The sequence below is a fragment of the Entelurus aequoreus genome, linkage group LG06 (genome assembly GCF_033978785.1).
Source record: "Entelurus aequoreus isolate RoL-2023_Sb linkage group LG06, RoL_Eaeq_v1.1, whole genome shotgun sequence".
Lineage (NCBI taxonomy): Eukaryota > Metazoa > Chordata > Actinopteri > Syngnathiformes > Syngnathidae > Entelurus > Entelurus aequoreus.
The window spans coordinates 56,273,374-56,292,901 of NC_084736.1; the positions used below are offsets into that span (position 1 = coordinate 56,273,374).

At 44.8% G+C, this 19,528-nt stretch overlaps 1 protein-coding gene across 2 annotated transcripts in view; it reads left to right on the plus strand.

Moving 5' to 3' along the window:
- The window catches only part of LOC133652360 (tight junction protein ZO-2-like), a 191,157-nt gene that overhangs the window by 130,413 nt on the left and 41,216 nt on the right, over positions 1–19,528 (plus strand). For both annotated transcript variants that reach the window (XM_062051028.1, XM_062051027.1), the window contains 3 exons: positions 3,269–3,326; positions 6,879–7,029; positions 7,096–7,204. In XM_062051028.1, coding sequence (XP_061907012.1) covers positions 3,269–3,326; positions 6,879–7,029; positions 7,096–7,204 — 318 coding nt within the window. The remainder of the gene's footprint in view (positions 1–3,268; positions 3,327–6,878; positions 7,030–7,095; positions 7,205–19,528) is intronic.

Here is a 19,528-nt window from a genome sequence, read left to right on the forward strand (position 1 = left end):
TTAGCATTCACCATTTAGTTTATTCTACTAAATGAAAACTATTAGTAGCACACTTTTTTTTTTGTAGCACATACATTTTTTTTATAGCAATATGAATTATCTTAAATATCACAATGTCATTATTAACACTCAAACATGTACACTTTTGCCCTCATAGAAATAAACACAATGCCATTATAAGTCCTTTTGCAACACTCAAACAGAGAACATCACTAACCTGTGCTGGCACTGTAGCTAACACTAGTTTAGAGCTGGGCCATATGGATCAAAACTCATATCCCAATATAGTCTGGCCCATAAACTAACCCTTACATGGAAATATCTGTTGACGTTACTAAATATCTCCACCATTCCTTGATTTTAAATTTTTGGGACTGATGGGGACCCCAAATACACAAAAACAGCAACCAACAGGTTACCATGAATTGATTAACGTGGACCCCGACTTAAACAAGTTGAAAAACTTATTCGGGTGTTACCATTTAGTGGTTAATTGTACGGAATATGTACTGTACTGTGCAATCTACTAATAAAAGTTCCAATCAATCAATCAAAGAAAAGTATGTTTTGCATAAGAGGATTCCAACTTAAGAGGTGTTTTGAGATAAAAAAAAAAAAAAAAAGCCTTGAAAATAATAAAAAAATATCAAATATAATCTTCAATCTTCTTTAAAAAAACACATTTAGCTATGCTCAATTCTTAAGCTAACAAAAACACAAAAGAACAAAATGTGAAATAAAGTGCTTTGGTTTTAGAGGTCATGTTTAAAGGTCAGCAGAAACAGGAACATAATTGACCTGCGACAATAAACATGATTATAGCACATACACACAATAAAACATTATAAGACATACACACAATAAACATTATTCTAGGACATACACACAATAAACATGATTATAGGACATACACACTATAATCATTATTATAGGACATACACACAATAAACATGATTATAGGGCATAGACACAAAGTTGGAACACCAACCTGCCAACATGATGCTGTGTTCAGAAAATTACTTTTAATAAGTAATTAATTATAGTTACTTGTAACTTTACCAAAAATGTAATTGAATTACTAACTGAATTACTCTTTAATAAATGTAATTAATTACTGGGGAAATTAATGAATGCTCAGTGGCCTTGTGGTTGGACCCATTACCTCCCTGCATGGTACTCAGCATCAAGGATTGGAATTGGAGGTTAAATCACCAAATCGATTCCCGAGCACTGCCACCGATGCTGCTCACTGCTCCCCTCACCAGAAGGTAATTTCACCACACCTAGTGTGTGTGTGTGACTATCAGTGGTACTTTAACTTTTAACTTTAAAAAATCAACTTCAAATATCTGGCATAATGCAATTAAGATGAGTTTCAGTGTGTGTGTGTGTGTGCCTTTTAAAGGCGGTGCCTGTTGCCTAGTGACGTGTGAAGTCACTCAGTAGTTTTGCTTGAGCTGTTTTGTTAGCTTAGCAGGCTAGCCGCGGCAGTTTGTTGGCGCTGACGGCATCTCTTTTAAATCTTTCACTGGTTTGATTGAATGTTCTTCCGTGGCTGGATGTTCTTGTCAACAAACAGGGTATTGTTTGGATGGCAAGTTTGTCATTTCTATTGATTTGTTGTTCAATATTCCTTCCGACTCTCGTAGTTACTAGCGCCATGTGCAATTTGTGTCAAGTGGTGGTGCTAAAAGCGTCTTTTACTGACCAGTTGCATCAACTCAGATCCGTCAGTATTGTAACTGACAGTTTGGTTATGTCAGAATCAGAATCAGAAGAGTTTTATTGCCATTGTTTGAGAACGGGTTCACAAACTAGGAATTTTACTTGGCACAATCGTGCAACATAAAACACATATAACATAGAATAGAATAACATGAGCTGTACCTGAGCTATCAGATCTTGTTATTGTTCATGTGTGGGTTTTCCTGTGTGTATGTTTATTTCCTGTCAGCGCTCTTATTTTAGTTCCACTTCCTGCATGTCTCCCTGAGCGCTCATTTCCCCCACCTGTCCCTGATAGGCAGCCTGGCACACCTGGTTGCAGCTGCCAATCAGGCTGATATTTATGCCTGCCTCTCCCTCCAGTCAGGGCTCGATGATTGTTTCCTGAATCCTGATTCCTGATTCCTGATTCCTGTTGCCTTTTGCCTGTTGCCTGGTTCCCGTTTTCCCTGCATGTGCACTTACTAGTTGCACCATTTGCTTTTCGACATTAAAGTCATGTTTTCCTGTGCTACTACGCCTGCCATCTCTGCATCTTGGTGTTCAAGACCGACAGTTCCTGACAAGATCTTGTTCCATCCGTGTTGGAACAAGTGTGTGAGCTTGGAGGAACAGCCCCCTCCCCTTTGTGCATGGCGCTGGAGGGGTGGGGGATACACACAGCTCTCAGCGCAAGTGATCAATCACTTGGGTATGGTTTAAATTGATTTCAAACATGCTGTACAGAGAGGAGAACATTTGAATGGATTTATTTAGGAGCAAAATGAGATGAAAGGGTTGAAATCTCTTTTCTTCACATGTGCCACAGGTTTTTTTCATTTTTAAATCGAACAGCCTAATTTTAGTAACATTTGCCAGTAAATTTGTGGCACCGTACACCTCTGCTTCTACAACTATTACTACTACTGCAACACTATAAAGTCTATACACTACTGCCATCCTGCGTCTTGGAATTGCAACTGCATGCAAACTGTACAATATAATACATGCAAATGATACTCAGAAGTATAAGAAAACAAACAATAAACTGGACAGTAGAGTTGGCTTTAGCAACTCACGGTTTATTTTATTTTTTAGCATCCAACATTCATCAACACATGAACATGCACAAAAGTGCTGTTAATTGTTACCCAAGTCAGTTATATCAGTGTAAGTTGCTACCTTTTGACCTTCTGAACCTCAGAGACTAAAGTCATCCATCCTCAACTATTAAAAGTAAAACGCAATATAAACCTGAAGCAGTATTAATATTTTGAAACACTCTTCTTTGAATAATCTTTTACAAATTTTGGCAAGGGAAATCCAAAAATGGTGGACGACTTATGTGAAGTAAACTTCTAACGGGAAAGAAACAATCTTTATCTAGTTTTCTAATTTGTCGATAAATATAATAAGCGAAACGAGCAAGATTGTTTTTTACATCAAAAGCAATATACGCCATCTTTAGCATTTTATGTATGGATTTGTATTGAGTTCCACTTGATATGATTTTTGTCATTTGTAAAACATTAACACTCTTCTTCACTGATCTTCTCTATTTTAGTTTTAACCACACCCAAAATTCTCCTCCGACCCAGTTCAGAAGATGAAAAATTATATGGGTGAGTTGTTAATATATTTCTTCTTTATCCCTGTCAATTACTGTATGTTTTACAGTATTTATGACTGTATTTATCAAATGTATTTAAATGTCTTGAACCTAGGGTGTGATCTACTAAGATCCGTACACCTGGCGCTAAACAGCATATGTATACTATAAAATTGCGTGTACTATTAGTGGCCGTGTGATTTACTAGACTGTGTGTACAATTGATAGGTTGTGCAGACTGCCTTATTTAAGTGAGGTTTTTGCGTGTACTATGCAGCTTTCACCATGGAGACACTCATTTACTGCACACCTGTGGTGTTTTGCTGTTTTCAAACATGCAGCACAAAAATATAATATGTACAACTTTTTCTGGGAATTTTAGAAGCAATCCTGCAGTTCATCTACAATGGAAACCATTTTTTTGTTTAGCATCATGAAGACGTGTCTTGTAGTATGCTTGCACTAACTGCGAGCATGCGCTGGAATGTTCCAGACGCAAGAAAATGCATATTGCGAGATTTTGTTTTCACATGTATTAAAAAACAAACGCCAACAGAAACCAAAACGCATCAGTTGAGTTTGTTTTAATTAGCCCCTCAAGTCATCCAGCAGCTTTGAAATTATAAAATAATATTGCTGAATAGACAATATGTGTAATATATTTATTTTTGACAGTCCAAATATGAGCTGCAGCGCGATAGTCTTCTTTGTCACAGCTATTTCTGCACAACTGCCTGTTTGCACGTTCTTTCTCGACGTGCCAAATAAGGGCTCAAAACAGCGATTGCAGAACATTTTTATTCATGATAAATCACACTGTTTGTGCTAAATGATTATATTTTCATCTTCTCTTCAGTATTGTGGGTGTTTTGATAATCAGCATATATTCTGCATATTCATGAAGACAGACACGCTAAATGGATTGCACTCTTTATTTTTCTCTCTTAACCCTCTGTGCACAAATTTAGTCGATTAGCTCTGCATGCGCTATAAAGTTTGCACGTGTTTTATTCCACGCAAACCTTTAGTAGATCAGGCCTTTAAGGTACTGAGTACATCTGCTGGAAAACTTTGTAGAAAGTTGTGTGCCCTAAAATATATATTTGTTATTTTTACCAGTGTTTTTCCAATGTCACGTTAGTGTTACAAAATAACAACAACAAAAATACTAGTTGTACTCCATATAATACAGCCCCATGACAAGGTGGATTCCTTAAACGGTGGTCTTGTACCTCAAGTTTTTGCATGCTCCAGTTTTTATATGAGGTAAAAGTTATTTGGGGTTTTTAGGGGGTGCAGGGGTTTGACAGGTATTAGGGATGCACAGTAAATATGAGGAGTTATGACGTCACACCCATAAATTGGGTAACATTAAAAAATAGCTCTGATGACCGAAAACAAAACAAAAAAAGGCTCCAATGAGGCGAAGTTACACGTACCGTGTTGCAGATTGGTTAGGGCGAACAAATGAAGCGCTCCTTCCTCTTAGTTCATTGTAAACAAACATGGCGTCTATAGTGTGGGACATCGGCACTGTTTCAGAGGGAGACTTTTTCATATGCCATTTGCATTAAACCCTATGAGCAGCGCTAGGATGGTGTTAAGAAAGCCTAAAAAGACGCTTGTTGTTTAAGAAGCTGCCCAATTGCCAGCCGTAACAGAAGGATTGTGGCTTTCTCCCCGCCGTTTGAAAAGTGCAAAAAAAATTGCTAAAGACGAACCGTGGGCTAAAACAGACGAAGAAAACATTAAATTAAGGTTATAAGTTCCTTTGTATTTGATTGAGGGGAATAACTACTTAAGTCCCTACCAACCAGGAGGTATCGCGACCCCTAATGGAGAGTTTGATTCCCGCTTGGTAGACATAAAGGAACAAAAGTTAGTCATGCGATGCCAGAAAACGTATTGTTCCGCCTAGCCATTCTCCTGCCATGCAAATGGACTGGTTCTGTTTCTTTTTGAACAACAGTAGTTGTTCTAAAGGTGCATACAACAAAACATGATTTTCCAAACTCTATCAGTGGTTCACCAAGTACCACCTCAGGAACAATTTTGCTCTCCAAGTACCACCATAAGGACCAACATTCAAATACAGCAGTATAGTAGGCCTTAATTTTCATTAAAAACAAAAAATAAGTTATATTTAATATTTTGGCCACTGTAACATTACAGAGTTTGAACAGTAACACTGGGTTTGAATGAAGGAAAATAAAACACTGTACTTTAATCATGTGGTTCTTTGGCGTACCACTCTATGGAGCCCGCGTACCACTGGTAGTACACATACCACAGTTTGAGAATATATATGACACAATCTAATAAACATGCTTAGCGAGTGACTGAAGTTAGCTTGTTTGATATTTACCGTATTTTCCGCACTATAAGGCGCACTGGATTATAAGGCGCACCTTCAATGAATGGCCTATTTTAAAACTTTGTTCATATATAAGGCGCACCGCATTATAAGGCGCATAGAATAGACGCTACAGTAGAGGCTGGTGTTACGTTATGCATCCATTAGATGGAGCTGCGCTAAAGGGAATGTCAACAAAACAGTCAAATAGGTCAGTCAAACTTTATTAATAGATTACAAACCAGCGTTCTGACAACTCCGTTCACTCCCAAAATGAATAAACAGCTGTTTTATTATTTTCCCCGAGGTAAAGTCAGTGACGTGGTATTTCGTTTATCTTTTAACAACAGCAAGGTATAACATGTAGTGCAACATTTATATCATATAGTGGAGGGGAACTTTTCCTCTATTCAACAAACACGTAAAAAACAGTGATACTGTTACGGTAAATCAAACGTTAGTGCAATCACAAAATAGTAACACTCGAAATAGTGCAAAGCAATAACAATATATCAATAACTCAACGTTGCTCAAAAGTTAATGTCACACAACATAACACAACACACAAAATAAACATGTAAAGCTCACTTTATTAAATTATTCCTCATCCACGAATCCCTCGAATTGTTCTTCTTCAGTGTCTGAATTAAACAGTTGGGCGAATACGGCATCCAACATGCCCAGTCCGTCTCAACGAAGTCGTCATTAATCGAGTCAGTGTCGCTACTGTTGTCTAGCAGTTCAGTGACAATTCCTGCCTTCCTGAAATCTCTGACCAGACTGATATATCAGCCCAGGCATTTACGATCCACTGGCAGATAGTGGCGTATGTCGTCCGGCACTGTCTCCCTGTCTTGGTGAAGGTGTGTTCGCCTTCTGTTATCCACTGTTCCCACGAGCCATTTTGGGGTCTTTACATAAACACACAAATGGAAATGAAACAGCACGCCTCGCGCAGTCATATATCCCAGCATGCACCGCGCGCTTCTTCTACTGGGGAAAATGAAGTCGGCGGCTGCTTACCGTAGTTGCGAGACCTGTTGTGGCTCAATATCGGTCCATATATAAGGCGCACCGGATTATAAGGCGCACTGTCAGCTTTTGAGAAAATTTGAGGTTTTTAGGTGCGGCTTATAGTGCGGAAAATACGGTATTATAATTTCTGAGCCAAGCATCATTGATCAGGATGATTGATATTTGCTGTCCCTGCAGGCCAAACACGCTTATGGTCAATTTCCAGAAGGGTGACAGTGTGGGCCTGAGGCTGGCAGGGGGAAACAATGTTGGCATCTTCATTGCTGGCGTTCAGGAAGGCAGTCCTGCTGAAGAAGAGGGCCTCCGCGTCGGCGACCAGATTCTAAAGGTAGACCCTCTGGACGTTATCGCTTCTGAAATGTGTCTTTAAGAACCTGTTGCTTGTGTCTTGAAGGTAAATCATGTGGATTTTCAAGGTGTTGTCCGAGAGGAAGCGGTGCTCTTCCTGTTGGAGATTCCAAAAGGAGATTTGGTCACCATTTTGGCTCAAAGCAAACCAGACGGTAAACATTACACAAGTTAAGAGTTTGTAAACTTTAAATAACATTGTCAAAGAAGCCAGATTTGCATGAAGTTCTGGGGCCTCAGGATGAAAAAGGCAAAGAAACAAAAACTCCCATGAAACAAACAAGGAATTGTAGCTTGTGAAAGCAGAGTAGATACTCACTATCTGTGGGCAGGGATGGTACTTTTATTGGTACCGACCAAATTCCCATTCACGTGAAATCAAAGGGTGCCATTTTTGATACCTTTGTGGCACGTGACATCACGTCCGGTTGCAGATTTGACACCGGCTCAAGCACTTGGCAGGCAAAAAAGCGTATTTGTCGCAGACTGCCTCAAGATTTTCCATGCCAACAAAGCAAGCCTGATAGAAAGCGCTCAAAACTGAGGCTCCACTTTTTAAAATATGCTAGCTCAATGCTAATTTACATTGGAGGTGCCATATAAATTCTACTGATTAGCATTAGCAATTTTACATGGCGATTTCAACACCTCTAAATTTGTTAATGAAAATTACAAATATGATGCACGTTACAATCAAACAGCTGGTGTGTAATAAGTACAATACTTACAGTACAAACTAGGGCTGGGATCGCGGTTAATTTGAGTTTGATCACGGTGATCAGCTGCTAACATATTTCCTCGATTAAACATGGCAGAAAAGTCTGTTAGAAGTAACCGCAGTAGTGAACAGTAGGGGAGCAACGAGGCTCGGTTTAATCCTGCACGGAACAATCCACCTTTATTAAACTTGATCCTGTGTGTGTGTGTGTGTGTGTGTGTGTGTGTGTGTGTGTGTGTGTGTGTGTGTGTGTGTGTGTGTGTGTGTGTGTGTGTGTGTGTGTGTGTGTGTGTGTGTGTGTGTGTGTGTGTGTGTGTGTGTGTGTGTGTGTGTGTGTGTGTGTGTGTCAACGGGATCACCACCTTATCGTGGTGGGGCACTTTGCGCGTCTCTATGACCCCTAGAGCTATGTCGGCTGGAGTCTTGTACTCCTGGCAGGGTTACCCAAGCCGAACAGGTCGAAGGGTAGAGTCCAGACTAAGAGTGATCCCGAAGACCTCAATGGTGGAGCAGGCAGAAGATGTTAGCTGTGGGAAGCACCACAATGGCTGTAAAAGCAGACGAAGGCTAAGGGAGCACACCCTGACAGAAAAGCAAGCTGGTGGCGGCACGCTTTGAGGCGGTTTCCCAAAAACCTGGATTCCGACAGCTTCTTGCAGTTGTAAGAAGATGCCGGTCGTCTAGGGTCTCCGTTGCCACTGAAACCATCGTCTTACAATCAAGGCAGTGGCGTTGGGAAAAGCGCATCCCTTATGCCACTCTAAAAACCATCATTGCGCAGGTATCTTCTTTACCTGAGTCTCCGACCTCAAAAGTCTGGCGGCGATGGAGCGTCCAGTAACGGGGGCAGGTTTGAATGAGCTGGAAACTCTTAGCTGGAACTCTGCACGTCAGCGGCACAGGACAACGGTCGCTAGCAGCTGGGATTGAGTGGCAGCTGTTTCCGGCAGACTCTTGTGCGTCTGAGCAGCCCCTATTTAGGGACCGCACTGGTCACCCCAATTGGGGAAAGGCCTGGAAAAGGTGGCCTAAAGATTGCCCACTCAACACAGTACCCGGGCAGGAAACCGCACCTGTCGGGACATTTCATTACGCGGTCGAAATACAAAAATAATACCATTTAGAATTGCAGCATGGAACATAAGGACACTCCTGGATGCCAGTCCGGACAGACCACAACGCAGAACAGCACTTGTTGCCAGCGAGCTAAAGCGCTACAATGTGGATGTGGCAGCACTCAGTGAGACCCGATTCCTCAAGGAAGGCTCACTCAATGAAGTAGGAGAGGGTTATACATTCTTTTGGAAAGGATACCCCATGGGCGGATCACACCTTCACGGAGTTGGTTTTGCAATCAAGAACAGCCATCTGCTCAAGCTCACAGAATCACCAGTGGGTGTCAGTGAAAGGCTCATGACTCTTCGCATCCCCCTTGCAAAATGCAGACATGTCACTTTGGTAAGTGCCTTTTCACCAACTCTGCCATCCAATGATGAAGAGAAGGACTGCTTCTACCAGGCACTTGATGACATCCTCAGCCACATCCCGAGGAGTGACAAAATCATGCTGCTTGGTGATTTCAATGCAAGAGTTGGAAAGAACACGCAAAACTGGAATGGTGTGATCGGCGCCCACGGCATTGGAAAAGTCAACCCCAATGGCATGAGACTCCTTAGTCTCTGTGCGGAACACGATCTTACCATCACAAACACCATCTTCCAACAAAAGAATAAATATAAGGCATCCTGGATGCATCCCAGGTCCAAACACTGGCACCTGATCGACTATGCGATCATGAGGAGGGCTGACCTCAAGGACGTGCTCATTACAAGAGCTATGCGAGGGGCAGACTGCTGGACCGACCACCGCATGATTCTGACAAAGGTCAGAATGCATGTTCGGCCCCTAATACGTCACGGTGGACCAAAGAGGAAAACACTCAACTGTGCCAGACTCTCCAGCAGCGACACCCGTGACAACTTCCGTCGCTCCCTAGCCGAGAAGCTGGTAGACATTGAGCCGCTGATCACCTCAGAGTCTGGGATGGATGAGAAGTGGACCATCCTCTTTGACACTGCAGCCCAAGCCATTGGTTTCAAAACCAAGAAACACCAGGACTGGTTTGACCAGAATGCTGGAGAGATCTCCACCCTCCTGTACAGAATGCACAAGGCACACAGAGCCACCCTGAACAACCCACAATCCCAATTCCATAAAAAGCAATGGCAATCCCTTCGTTCTGAGGCCCAAACAACTCTCAGAAAACTGCAAGATGAGTGGTGGATCTCAAAGGCCAATGAAATCCAGTCTCACGCTGATAGAAATGATATGCACAGTTTCTATGATGCAGTGAAATAAGGCTGCAGCTAACGATTATTTTTCTATCGATTAATCTATAGATTTTTTTTTCTTCGATTAATCGGTTAATCCATCGATTTTTTTTCGATTAATCTATAGATTATTTTTCCTTTTACCGATTATTTTTGTATTTAAAATGAAGATGAAAAAACAAATGTAGGCCCGTTTTTTCAAAAGGCATGGCTTTTATTTACAAAATAAAAGAAGGCCCCACTATGGACTGGACTTTCGCTGATGTGTTGGATCCACTGTGGACTGGACTTTCACATTATTATGTCAGACCCACTCGACATCCATTGCTTTCGGTCTCCCCTAGAGGGGGGGGGGGGTTACCCACATATGCGGTCCTCTCCAAGGTTTCTCATAGTCATTCACATTGACGTCCCATTGGGGTGAGTTTTCCTTGCCCGTATGTGGGCTCTGTACCGAGGATGTCGTTGTGGCTTGTACAGCCCTTTGAGACACTTGTGATTTAGGGCTATATAAATAAACATTGATTGATTGATTGATTGATTGATTGATTGATTGAAGTATGGCCACTCAGTCAACATTGACAACAACATGACAAAATATTCTGTAACAATGTAAACATTTAAAACTTTTAACATTAAACTAAATTAAAAGTAGCTTATTTGCTTTTTAATGTGCAAATATAAAAGTAAACATCCAGTGCAAATCTTAATATTCTGCAATAGTATAAGCATTTCAAAAGTGAAAGTATTGCTTATTTGCTAAAATGTGCAAAAATAAAGATAAACATCCAATACAAAAAAGTGCCAATCTAAATATTCTGGAGCACTGTAAACATTAAGTATTGCTTTTAAAATGTGCAAAATAAACATCCAGTCCAACACAGTACACAATAACCAATTCTACTCATTCCAGTGAGTGACTAACAGTTGTAATGAAGAAAGGTTAGCATGTCTACATGCTCTGGTTCTTTTCTTGTTTACAATATTCCCAGCAGCTGAAAATAGGCACTCAGAAGGGGTCGATGTGGCTGGAACTGAGAGGTAATTAGCCTTCACCTCAAGCCAGGACTGCGAGTGAGCTGAGCTGCAGTTTAAGTTTCTAGAAGGTCAACGGGCTCATAGTGATGTTACTAGTAGTTGACTGGGAGGTGTTTATTATCATTTGGGGAGAGTCCGCTGCCTGATGCTCACCTGCTAAACACCTATCTGCTCCACGCTGAAGCGCTGACTACATGCGCTCTGAATACGCACTGCTGATTGGCTGGTAACGTTTTGAATACGCACTGCTGATTGGCTGATAACGCTTTGTATAACGCTTTGTGTGTACCAATCAGATGGTTGTGTGGGTGGGACAATGCTGGGTGCTGAGACCGAGGCAGAAGGAGCAAAGCAGCTTGTTAAGACTTTAGCTTTAGCTTAGAAACTTGTTCGGTACACCCCCGTACCGAACCGAAAGCTCCGTACCGAAACGGTTCAATACAAAACACGTACCGTTACACCCCTAGCAGATACAAATGACACATTCATGTTTTTGTGTAATGATGACAACGTATGCTCACGCGGACGATTGACTAGTTGATGGTTTTCTTTTCAAATGTTCGTTCATAGCCGTTGTGCTGCTATGATAGGCCATTTCCGCTCGACACACTGTGCATACAACAACATTATTAGGCCGTGTATTGAAATACTCCCACACTTTTGACGACTTTTGGCGTGATTTTTCCCCCTCGCTCGCACCGTCTGCTTTGCGGTCCGCCATGACGGTAGTGTGACGTAAATATGCGACGCGTCGACGCACAAAAACGGCGTCGACGTATTTACGTAACCGATGACGTCGTTTCAGCCTTACAGTGAAAACCATCTACGGCCCCAGAAACTGCTCTCTGGCACCTGTTAGATCTGCTGATGGAACATCTTTAATTAAGGATCAGGCTATGATAGTGGAGCGGTGGGCTGAACATTTTAACTCTGTGCTCAACCAGCCCACCCCAGTGGACCCAACTGTCCTTGCAGAGCTCCCTGAACATCCTAGCTTGCCAGATCTCGACCTCCCCCCAACCCTCAAAGAAATCATGCATGCAGTCAAAACCCTGAAAAACAATAAATCCCCTGGACCTGACAGCATCCCGGCTGAACTTCTCAAGGAAGGAGGCTACCTCTGTACACGGACATTGCATCTCTACATTTCAAAGGTGTGGAGACGAGAGTGTGTCCCGCAACAGTGGAAAGATGCCAACATTGTGACCATCTACAAGAACAAAGGAGACAAATCCATCTGCTCCAATAGTAGGGGTATCTCTCTGTTGGCCATTGCTGGAAAGGTCCTTGCCAAGGTCATGCTCCGCAGACTCATCCCCGCAATATCAGAACGGGTCACCCCAGAGTCGCAGTGTGGTTTTCGGAAGGACAGGGGGACAGTTGACATGATCTTTGTGACACGTCAGCTCCAAGAGAAGTGCCGGGAGCAGCACAAGGACTTGTTTATTGCCTTTGTTGATCTTTCAAAGGCATTTGACACAGTGAACAGGGACCTACTGTGGCAAGTCCTGAAGAGATTTGGGTGTCCACCCAAGTTTCTCACCATCCTTGCGCAGTTCCATTCTGGGATGATGGCCCGAGTGGTTGTGGGAAGACACAGCTCAGAGCCCTTTGGTGTGAATACTGGAGTGAAGCAGAGCTGTGTGCTGGCTCCAGTTCTCTTCAACATCTTCCTCGTCTGTGTCACAACACTGCTACGCAGGAGCATGGAGGAGCAGGCCAGAGTTACCATAGACTTCAGGATTGATGGTAGCCTGTTTAACATCAGGAGGCTACAGGCAACTACCAAGCTGACCTCGGAGACCATCATTGAGCTGCAATACGCCGATGACTGTGCCCTGGTTGCCCATACACCACAGGCTCTGCAAAACATCCTCTCGGCAGCTGTAGCTGCATATACCAGAATGGGACTGACGATCAATACCCAGAAGACAGAGGTACTCTGTCAGTCCAGTGCTGACCTCTCACAAAACCCCACAATAACCCTCACAGCAGCAGGGCAACAGCTGCTCACAGCTTTTATTTTGGTGACCCTTCCTTTTTTGTTGGTGTTCTCCTATAGCAGCTCCATGCCTTCCTTTGAGCGCTATTGCCAACACCTGCTTTGTTTTTTCGCAATCAAGACTATTGAAGTTGTGCGTACGCTATCCTTCTTTGTGGGGACATTGTTGATTGTCATGTCATGTACGGGATGTGCTTTGTGGACGCCGTCTTTGCTCCACACGCTGTAAGTTTTTGCTGTCGTCCAGCATTCTGTTTTTGTTGACTTTGTAGCCAGTTCAGTTTTACTTTTGTTTTACATAGCCATCCCTATGCTTCAGTGCCTTTTCCTAGCGGGACTCGCCTTTTGTTGATTTTTGGTTTAAGCGTTACATACCTTTTTACCTGCACGCTGTGCTCTGCATATTGGGATCACGACAAACCATCCTCGACACATTCCGACTTCTACAAAGCTACGAACTACCTGCTGCCACCTACTGATATGGAGTATTACATGGTTACCCTGCCAAGCTCTACACAGAGCTTGGCAAATCAATAATCATTATTATGATTATTGATTTGCAAAAAATATTTTTGGGACCAATTAGGTGAAGTTGTATAATTTCCCACGGCACACCAGGCAATATTTCACGGCACACTAGTGTGCCGCGGCACAGTGGTTGAAAACCACTGATATAGAGGAACAGCGCACACAACATCGTGCAGCAAAGCGTGCGAAGAGGCATGCTCGCCAAGCCACCCCTGCTCCCCCCCAGCACCTCCTTCACATGCCCGGTCTGTAACCGCATCTGTGGATCCAGGATCGGACTGTTCAAACATCAGCAGACTCACAAATAAAAGAAGATGGTCATCATCGAATCGATGGACAACCATAAGCAAGTAAGTGTGTGTGTTTGTGTATATTTGTGTGAAAGTGTGACCGTGTGCACGACCTCCTGTTCCACCGTCACGAAAGTGAGCCTCGTCCCGACGTAATGAATCACATTGTGCCTCTTCCCTCACACAGCTGGAAGTGCAGCCCAGAAGAACAAAATAAAGAAATATGACTAAAACTAGCATATAAGTTTAAACACAACATTTAAAAGCAGCTTTAGTGACAGTCTTTACTTTCACTATCTGCTGCAGCGCACCTTTTCTGAATGCAGACAGGCACTCACAAAATGTCTATGATTGGCTCAGGGGCCACATTGGCTTTTGAAATTTGTCAGACAATATCATATCGAAGACCTCAATGAAAGATAAAAACAAGGAACCCGGATTTCCCTCGCACGGACGCGGGTCACCGGGGCCCCCCTCTGGAGCCAGGCCCGGAGGTGGGGCACGATGGCGAGCGCCTGGTGGCCGTGCCTGTCCCCTTGGGGCCCGGCCAGGCACAGCCCGAAGAGGCAACGTGGGTCCCCCCTCCAATGGGCTCACCACCCATAGCAGGGGTCATAGAGGTCGGGTGTGAAGTGAGCTGGGCGGCGGCCGAAGGCAGGGCACTTGGCGGTCCGATCCTCGGCTACAGAAGCTAGCTCTTGGGACGTGGAACGTCACCTCGCTGGGGGGGAAGGAGCCTGAGCTAGTGCGCGAGGTGGAGAAGTTCCGGCTAGAAATAGTCGGACTCACTTCGACGCACAGCAAGGGCTCTGGAGCCAGTTCTCTCGAGAGGGGCTGGACTCTCTTCCACTCTGGTGTTGCCGGCAGTGAGAGGCGACGGGCTGGGGTGGCAATTCTTGTTGCCCCCCGGCTCAGAGCCTGCATGTTGGAGTTCAACCCGGTGGACGAGAGGGTAGCTTCCCTCCGCCTTCGGGTGGGGGGACGGGTCCTGACTGTTGTTTGCACTTACGCACCAAACGGCAGCTCAGAGTGCCGACCCTTTTTGGATTCACTCCAGGGAGTACTGGAGAGTGCTCCCCCGGGTGATTCCTTCATTCTACTGGAGGACTTCAACGCTCATATTGGCAACGACAGTGAAACCTGGAGAGGCGTGATTGGGAAGAATGGCCGCCAGGATCTGAACCCGAGTGGTGTTTTGTTATTGGACTTTTGTGCTCGTCACAGATTGTCCATAACGAACACCATGTTCAAACATAAGGGTGTCCATATGTGCACTTGGCACCAGGACACCCTAGGCCGCAGTTCCATGATCGACTTTGTAGTTGTGTCGTCGGATTTGCGGCCTCATGTTTTGGACACTCGGGTGAAGAGAGGGGCGGAGCTTTCTACCAATCACCACCTGGTGAGTTGGCTGCGGTGGTGGGGGAGGATGCCGGACAGACCTGGCAGGCCCAAACGCATTGTGAGGGTTTGCTGGGAACGTCTGGCAGAGTCTCCTATCAGAGAGAGTTTCAATTCCAACCTCCGGAAAAACTTTGAACATGTCACAAGGGAGGTCCTGGACATTGAGTCCGAATGGACCATGTTCCGCGCCTCTATTGTCGAGGCGGCTGATTGGAGCTGTGGCCGCAAGGTAGTTGGTGCCTGTCGTGGCGGTAATCCTAGAACCCGTTGGTGGACACCGGCGGTGAGGGATGCCGTCAAGCTGAAGAAGGAGTCCTATCTGGTTCTTTTGGCTCATAGGACTCCTGAGGCAGCGGACAGGTACCGACAGACCAAGCGGTGTGCGGCTTCAGCGGTCGCGGAGGCAAAAAGTCGGACATGGGAGGAGTTTGGGGAAGCCATGGAAAACGACTTCCGGACGGCTTCGAAGCGATTCTGGACCACCATCCGCCGCCTCAGGAAGGGGAAGCAGTGCACTATCAACACCGTGTATGGTGAGGATGGTGTTCTGCTGACCTCGACTGCGGATGTTGTGGATCGGTGGAGGGAATACTTCGAAGACCTCCTCAATCCCACCAATTCGTCTTCCTATGAGGAAGCAGTGCCTGGGGAATCTGTGGTGGGCTCTCCTATTTCTGGGGCTGAGGTTGCTGAGGTAGTTAAAAAGCTCCTCGGTGGCAAGGCCCCGGGGGTGGATGAGATCCGCCCGGAGTTCCTTAAGGCTCTGGATGCTGTGGGGCTGTCTTGGTTGACAAGACTCTGCAGCATCGCGTGGACATCGGGGGCGGTACCTCTGGATTGGCAGACCGGTGTGGTGGTTCCTCTCTTTAAGAAGGGGAACCGGAGGGTGTGTTCTAATTATCGTGGGATCACACTCCTCAGCCTTCCCGGTAAGGTCTATTCGGGTGTGCTGGAGAGGAGGCTACGCTGGATAGTCGAACCTCGGATTCAGGAAGAACAGTGTGGTTTTAGTCCTGGTCGTGGAACTGTGGACCAGCTCTATACTCTCGGCAGGGTCCTTGAGGGTGCATGGGAGTTTGCCCAACCAGTCTACATGTGTTTTGTGGACTGGGAGAAGGCATTCGACCGTGTCCCTCGGAAGTCCTGTGGGGAGTGCTCAGAGAGTATGGGGTATCGGACTGTCTGATTGTGGCGGTCCGCTCCCTGTATGATCAGTGCCAGAGTTTGGTCCGCATTACTGGCAGTAAGTCGGACACGTTTCCAGTGAGGGTTGGACTCCGCCAAGGCTGCCCTTTGTCACCGATTCTGTTCATAACTTTTATGGACAGAATTTCTAGGCGCAGTCAAGGCGTTGAGGGGATCTGGTTTGGTGGCTGCAGGATTAGGTCTCTGCTTTTTGCAGATGATGTGGTCCTGATGGCTTCATCTGGCCAGGATCTTCAGCTCTCGCTGGATCGGTTCGCAGCTGAGTGTGAAGCGACTGGGATGAGAATCAGCACCTCCAAGTCAGAGTCCATGGTTCTCGCCCGGAAAAGGGTGGAGTGCCATCTCCGGGTTGCGGAGGAGACCCTGCCCCAAGTGGAGGAGTTCAAGTACCTTGGAGTCTTGTTCACGAGTGAGGGAAGAGTGGATCGTGAGATCGACAGGCGGATCGGTGCGGCGTCCTCAGTAATGTGGACGCTGTATCAATCCGTTGTGGTGAAGAAGGAGCTGAGCCGGAAGGCAAAGCTCTCAATTTACCGGTCGATCTACGTTCCCATCCTCACCTATGGTCATGAGCTTTGGGTTATGACCGAAAGGACAAGATCACGGGTACAAGCGGCCGAAATGAGTTTCCTCCGCCGGGTGGCGGGGCTCTCCCTTAGAGATAGGGTGAGAAGCTCTGCCATCCGGGGGGAGCTCAAAGTAAAGCAGCTGCTCCTCCACATCGAGAGGAGCCAGTTGAGGTGGTTAGGGTATCTGGTCAGGATGCCACCCGAACGCCTCCCTAGGGAGGTGTTTAGGGCACGTCCGACCGGTAGGAGGCCACGGGGAAGACCCAGGACACGTTGGGAAGACTATGTCTCCCGGCTGGCCTGGGAACGCCTCGGGATCCCCCGGGAAGAGCTGGACGAAGTGGCTGGGGAGAGGGAAGTCTGGGTTTCCCTGCTTAGGCTGCTGCCCCCGCGACCCGACCTCGGATAAGCGGAAGAAGATGGATGGATGGATGAAATATCATATCAGAACACCAAATAACCCTTTAATCCCATTTGCATGGTTAACACCTACATTCTTTTTCAGTGGGAGCAATGTTGTTGATCATCTTTTTTGCCAGTGCGTAAAAGTTCAGTATCAGTTTGGTTGTGGCAATTCTCAAAACAGATCTTTGCTCAATTGTGTTCTAATATTTGTTGGGCCGGATTAAAAATACCAACGGGCCGGATGTGGCCCATCCCTGGTCACATACTGTATAGTTTGCCCATCCCTGGTGTATGTGACTGTATTGGTCCCAAATGGGACAATCAACACACCCAGTAATTTAATAAGAAAAGGCATTTTGATATCAAAATATTTTTAATCAGACTTTGTGTTCATGTGTCTGCAAAGATAAAATTCTTCTGATATAACATATTCTAGAGAAAACTCTGCAGACACTTTGTGTTATTTTTGTTTGTTTGTGGATTAAAAAAAATTAAAAAATTATTGTACGTGTTGGTATACATTAAAGGCCTACTGAAATGAAATTGTTTTATTTAAACGGGGATAGCAGATCCATTCTATGTGTCATACTTGATCATTTCGCGATATTGCCATATTTTTGCTGAAAGGATTTAGTAGAAAACATTGACGATAAAGTTCGCAACTTTTGGTTGCTGATAAAAAAAGCCTTGCCTGTACCGGAAGTAGCGTGACGTTGCAGGTTGAAAGGCTCCTCACATTTCCCCATTGTTTACACCAGCAGCGAGAGCGATTCGGACCGGGAAAGCGACGATTACCCCATTAATTTGAGCGAGGATGAAAGATTCGTGGATGAGGAACGTGAGAGTGAAGGACTAGAGTGCAGTGCAGGATGTAACTTTTTTCGCTCTGACCGTAACTTAGGTACAAGGGCTCATTGGATTCCACACTTTCTCCTTTTTCTATTGTGGATCACGTATTTGTATTGTAAACCACCTCGGATACTATATTCTCTTGAAAATGAGAGTCGAGAACGCAAAATGGACATTCACAGTGACTTTTATCTCCACGACAATACATCGGCGAAGCACTTTAGCTACGGAGCTAACGTGATAGCATCGGGCTTAACTGCAGATAGAAATAAACCCCTGACTGGAAGGATCGACAGAAAATCAACAATACTATTAAACCATGGACCTGTAGATACACTGCTTTCCAGCCTGGCGAAGCTTAACAATGCTGTTGCTAACGACGCCATTGAAGCTAACTTAGCTACGGGACCTCACAGACCTATGCTAAAAACATTAGCTATCCACCTACGCCAGCCAGCCCTCATCTGCTCATCAACACCCGTGCTCACCTGCGTTCCAGCGATCGACGGAGTGACGAAGGACTTCACCCGATCATCAATGCGGTCGGCGGCTAGCGTCAGATAGCGCGTCTGCTATCCAGGTCAAAGTCCTCCTGGTTGTGTTGCTGCAGCCAGCCGCTAATACACGATCCCACCTACAGCTTTCTTCTTTGCAGTCTTCATTGTTCATTAAACAAATTGCAAAAGATTCACCAACACAGATGTCCAGAATACTGTGGAATTTTGCGATGAAAACAGAGCTTTTTGTATTGGATACAATGGTGTCCGAATACTTCCGTTTCAACCATTGACGTCACGCGCATACGTCATCATAGACGTTTTCAACAGGAAGTTTCGCGGAAAATTTAAAATTGCACTTTATAAGTTAACCCGGCCGTATTGGCATGTGTTGCAATGTTAAGATTTCATCATTGATATATAACCTATCAGACTGCGTGGTCGGTAGTAGTGGGTTTCAGTAGGCCTTCAATGTTCCACTACCTCACATTCAAACTGCACTTTAATGTACTTTTATTAAATATAAGATACACAATTTGGGTTTTAAAAACTCCACAATCTGGGTTTCCGCTTGTTGTTTACCAAAGCACTGGTGAGAAGCACTGATGTATACAAGTCATTAGTGAATACAAATAATAAATAA